The sequence below is a fragment of the Esox lucius genome, chromosome 21, assembly GCF_011004845.1.
Source record: "Esox lucius isolate fEsoLuc1 chromosome 21, fEsoLuc1.pri, whole genome shotgun sequence".
Lineage (NCBI taxonomy): Eukaryota > Metazoa > Chordata > Actinopteri > Esociformes > Esocidae > Esox > Esox lucius.
The window spans coordinates 101,581-106,791 of NC_047589.1; the positions used below are offsets into that span (position 1 = coordinate 101,581).

The 5,211-nt window shown below is 38.6% G+C and overlaps 1 protein-coding gene across 1 annotated transcript; it reads left to right on the forward strand.

Annotated features, from left to right (window-relative positions):
- The first annotated feature begins 1,011 nt into the window (after positions 1-1,011).
- LOC114829946 (phosphatidylinositol 3,4,5-trisphosphate 3-phosphatase and dual-specificity protein phosphatase PTEN-like) lies at positions 1,012-1,831 on the forward strand. The gene is made up of 2 exons (XM_034289472.1): positions 1,012-1,515; positions 1,607-1,831. Exons 1-2 carry the CDS (start codon positions 1,012-1,014, stop codon positions 1,829-1,831), a joined length of 729 nt encoding a protein of 242 aa, XP_034145363.1.
- Positions 1,832-5,211: the final 3,380 nt, after the last annotated feature.

A 5,211-nucleotide genomic window follows, 5' to 3' on the forward strand; every position in this document is an offset into this window, starting at 1 on the left:
TCTCCAAACTAAACTAGTATTGCTTCTCAAAAGTGAACCATACACCCCACAGACCTGTGTGTGGACATATTTCAAAGCTGCAAATGCCCTGAGTATTCTGCCATTAGAATGGAGCTTGTGTGTCATTCAGAACCCCAATGGGAGAGCGGTATAAGATCAATTCTGAGAGGCAAACCTGAACGCCATATTTAAGTGATCATGAAATATGAGAATTGTTCAGCCTCCAGAAAATGAATCATACATCACAGAGACTTGTGGATACATTTACCTGAAACTGGGTTACCTTAGGTATATCCTCAAATTGAAAATGGTGTTCCTAGGATACTGGTAGGAATGTACTGTGCCCTTTGGGGTGTGGTACTGTTCCTGACAGCTCCAATTGCCAATTAGCTTCTCCAAACCAAACTAGTATTGCCTCTCAAAAATGAACCATACACCCCACAGACCTGTGTGTGGACTTATTTTAAAGCTGCAAATGCCCTGAGTATTCTGCCATTAGAATGGAGCTTGTAGTGTCATTCAGAACCCCAATGGGAGAGCGGTATAAGATCAATTCTGAGAGGCAAACCTGAACGCCATATTTAATGATCATGAAATATGAGAATTGTTCAGCCTCCAGAAATTGAACCATACAGCACAGAGACTGGTGGATACTTTTACCTGAAACTGGGTTACCTTAGGTATATCCTCAAATTGGAATGGTGTTCCTAGGATACTGGTAGGAATCACTGTGCCCTTTGGGGTGTGGTACTGTGCCTGACTGCTCCAATTGCCAATTTGCGTCAACAAACCAAACTAGTATCGACTCTCAAAAATGAACCATACACCCCACAGACCTATGTGTGGACTCATTTTAAAGCTGGAAATGCCCTGGGTAATGTGCCAGTGGAATGAAGCTTCTATGTCATTCTGAACCCCCATGAGATGCCGTGGTAAGATCAAGTCTGAGAGGCAAACGTGAGCGCCATTTTGAAGGATCATGCATTTTGAAAATAGTTCTGCTTCCAGAAAATGAACCATACATCTCAGAGATACCAGGAAGATTGGTTTGACTTGGACTTAACTTATATTTATCCTAACATAATTGCAATGGGCTTTCCTGCTGAAAGGCCGGAGGGTGTCTACAGAAACAACATTGATGAGGTAGTACGGTTTCTGGACTGTAGACACAAAAATCACTATAAGATTTATAATCTTTGCATTGAGCAACATTATGACACAACCAAATTCAACTGCCGAGTTGCACAATATCCGTTTGAGGATTACAATCCCCCCCAGTTTGAGCTGATCAAACCATTCTGCGAAGATCTCGATCAGTGGGTAAGTGAAGACGACAATCATGTGGCGGCGATTCACTGTAACGCTGGAATGGGTCGCACGGGTGTCATGATCTGTGCTTACCTATTACACCGGGGCAAGTTCCTCAAAGCACAAGAAGCTCTTGACATTTACTGCAAAGTAAGGGCCAGAGACAAGAAGGGAGTAATGATCCCCAGTCATCCCTGGACCAGAGGAGCATTTTGAGAAGGTTGAGAACGGCACGTTACCCAATGAGCCGGAAGGAATCCAAACGGCAGCAGGAACGGGAGACAAAGACAGGGACTAGCTGATCCTCTCACTGACCAAGAATGACCTGGACAAGACCAACAAAGATAAAGCAAACAGATATTTCTCCCCCAATTTCAAGGTGAAGCTGTATTTTACAAAGACTGTGGAAGACCCCTCCAACTCTGAGGCCAGCACCTCCACCTCAGTAACGCCAGACGTTAGTGACAATGAACAGGACCATTATCGATATTCTGACACCACGGAGTCTGGACTTACAGAATAAAGAGCCTTTGGTTGCAGAGCTCTGGCATGAGTAGTTTCAGAGAAATTAGCAAAACAATGGGTGGCCATTTTGTGCAGATTCAGAAAATGAACCATACATCACAGAGTCTTGTGGATACATTTACCTGAAACTGGGTTACCTTAGGTATATCCTCAAATTGGAATGGTGTTCCTAGGACACTGGTAGGAATTACTGTGCCCTTTGGGGTGTGGTACTGTTCCTGACAGCTCCAATTGCCAATTAGCTTCTCCAAACCAAACTACTATCGCCTCTCAAACATGAACTATACACCCCACAGACCGGTGTGTGGACTTATTTTAAAGCTGCAAATGCCCTAAATATTCTGCCATTAGAATGGAGCTTGTATGTCATTCAGAACCCCAATGGGAGAGCGGTATAAGATCAATTCTGAGAGGCAAACCTGACCACCATATTTAATGATCATGAAATATGAGAATTGTTCAGCCTCCAGAAAATGAACCATACATCACAGAGACATGTGGATACTTTTACCTGAAAGTGGGTTACCTTAGGTCTATCCTGAAATTATTATGGTGCATTTTCAACCTGTGTCCTGATCTAATTAATCCTATTTTCCCTGTGTCCTGAGCTAATGAATTGCATTTTCCACCTGTGTCCTGATCTAATGAATCCTATTTTCCCTGTGTCGTGAGCTAATAAAATGCAGTTTACACCTGAATCTTAATATATCAACCCAGTCTCACGGCATTTCGTTAATAGGGACACGAAAGTTAATCTACTGATTCGTCTTAATGGACACGAAATCTATCAATCTAATGTATTTTAATGGAACGGTTTTTTTTTTCGCGGCTGCACCTCGTTTGAGAGCACAGTATTGTTTTTTCTCCATTGTTATTCATTTTGCAAACTTTAATGGCTACATTAATCTAACATTTATTAAGGAGATTTTAATCCTTGTTTTATTGCTTTATAATATGTAGGCTACTCAACATTGTAAACCATCGTCAGTGCTTCCTAACAGTCAAAATATATATTCATCCTGAATGCGACTGCAGAGTTGAGTTACGGCTATCGCTTGTTTCTTTATATAAATAACGTTACCGGGTTTCCATCGTTTTAATGTGTCAAATCTTAGAGTAACTACATTTCCCATGAGCCTTATCGACCGTTACTATGGTGAGACGGAGCCCGCCCGCTTTTCAATTGGGTGATTTCTTCGGTGATTTCTCATTGCGCTCAAACCACTTTCCAGGTAAGTTTCGAGGCACGTGGAGTCATATTAATTAACGATCACGTTTTGCTTAAATGCTATAAAAATTGTTGTCTTTCTTTGCCAATATAGATTCACATTGTTTACACGTTAGGGCAACGATTTAAAGCCCGTCCAAGATTTCCTCATTATCAGAAAAGAAACCTGTGAAATTAGGCTTGCTTAATGGCTAGCCAATTTTAGCATAAGCTAACAACTCCAGTTATCTAAGTTAGATGATGTCATTTTATTTCGATCATCGTGGTTCACACAACGTCACTGTAATGTGTCAGTAATAACAATGTTATAACTTGATTCTAACGTTATACAGCACATAACGCTGGCTTTAAATCTGGGATGACGAATCCCAGACACATTGGCTTAAAAAAAATAAATACAGGAAATAGGAACAACGTGAATATGTATCTATTTATCTTAAGTATTTATAATAAAATGGGAATCACTCTTTATTAGGGTACACTTCTTAAATTCTTGTATCAGCATAACACTACATAATAAACATTTTCTGTTGTTCTCCCTGCAGATCACCTGTCCTATAGCTATATATTTGATTTTTAAAAACCAACGGCACTTTTAAGAGCCAACCTCTATATCTTTATTATGTTCTCTATCTATATTTCTGTCCATCTATTCAATCTTTATCTATTGCTTTTTCTTTTCTCCCTGTCTGTCTTTGTCTACTTGTCTGTCTACCCATATTTGTCTGTGTGTCTGTATTTGACTGTATCATTTCGTTAAAATGCCATTGGGGTCTGTAAAAAAGATCTGCCCTTTTTGTAAGGGGATTTTACATTGTGCACAAAAGGTGTGCTCCCATTGTAAAGCAGAGCAACCTCTGAAGCAGCGCCTCAAGAAGAAGCTTCAGAGGTTTGATGAGAAGCGAGAGAAATGGGTGGTTGGTCGTAAGAAAAACCACAACTCTGCATCCATCAAGGATGAAGCCAGTGTCATGGTACGTACAATTTCATACATGACAGTAAACTGTCCAGATCATCTAGGAAGTACATTCAGTGGTACCATTTGTTATTAGGTGAGCATGCCAGCAGCGCAAGGTCAGAAAGGCATTATTTTTTGCCAATATAGATAAAGTTGAATTATTATTTTTTTTTATACTTTGTCCTCCTTGTGTCATCAGAACCACTTTTAAAGTATAATTTAACTATTAACTTTGAAGGCACACGTACCGTAATTGTGATTTGTAGTTTTTATTTTAGTGGTGGTAATACAACCATAAAGTTATCACATCTTCACCGTAATACATCAAGTCAAGTCACCTTTATTTTTATAGTGCTTTTTACAATACAGATCGTATCAAAGCTGCTTCAGTGATAAAAACAATAAAATACAGTTTGTTTCGTTCACCTTAAGTAAGGAAGATCAATAGTATTGTTGACAAAATTCATTAAAATATCACATACCAGAGCAAAATTTGAACACACAGCAAATATAATTGAAACTCAGGAATTATTGAGTTCATAACATATACAGGCATGCATTATGACATAATTACAGGGGCAATTTAATAATCAAACTTTCTTATCGAGTAGATGAGAAATAACACATGAACTGCATTCATACTGTACTACTCAAACGCACTTTAAAATGTGAATGCGTCAACTGTAAATATATGCAGCATTCACCCATTTGGTCACATAATTACTAAGGTTCTGCCTTTATTTTTAATAAATCTTTAGATTGTCATTTTCCAGTTGCACAATGGTTACATAATCTTATCAATGTAGGTGCAAAACCCGAACTACTAATGTTACAAAAAGTAATATTTATATAAAGTTATATACAGGGTACCCTCATGGTGTCAGATTCATCTTTTTGCTGTTTTTCTATATAGAGTGGTTTTTGCTTCTAATGTATGAGCCTTTCCTGTTTGCACATAAATCTAAACTCACCATTAGGTTAAAAATCTTGAATGGCAGTAACCTGGATGCTGTCATTAATAATGTTATATTTTTTGAATTAATATTCTTAGATATTTTTTATGTTGTTTTTCTATCACTTTATACAACAAATACACAATTTTGTCATTGCAGCTTGAGAAACTCCATGCCATTGGCTACAAGCCAGTACTCCTGCTAGGAAAGGAGAACAAAAAAAAGAAAATTAAGTGTGA

What these genes read in the sequence shown, in the direction of transcription:
- LOC114829946 (XM_034289472.1), top strand. Translation starts at nt 1,012, where the DNA reads ATGAACCATACATCTCAGAGATACCAGGAAGATTGGTTTGACTTGGAC. An exon ending in GTCATCCCTGGACCAGAGGA is followed by an intron (nt 1,516 to 1,606) that starts GCATTTTGAGAA and finishes GACAGGGACTAG; the next exon opens with CTGATCCTCTCACTGACCAA.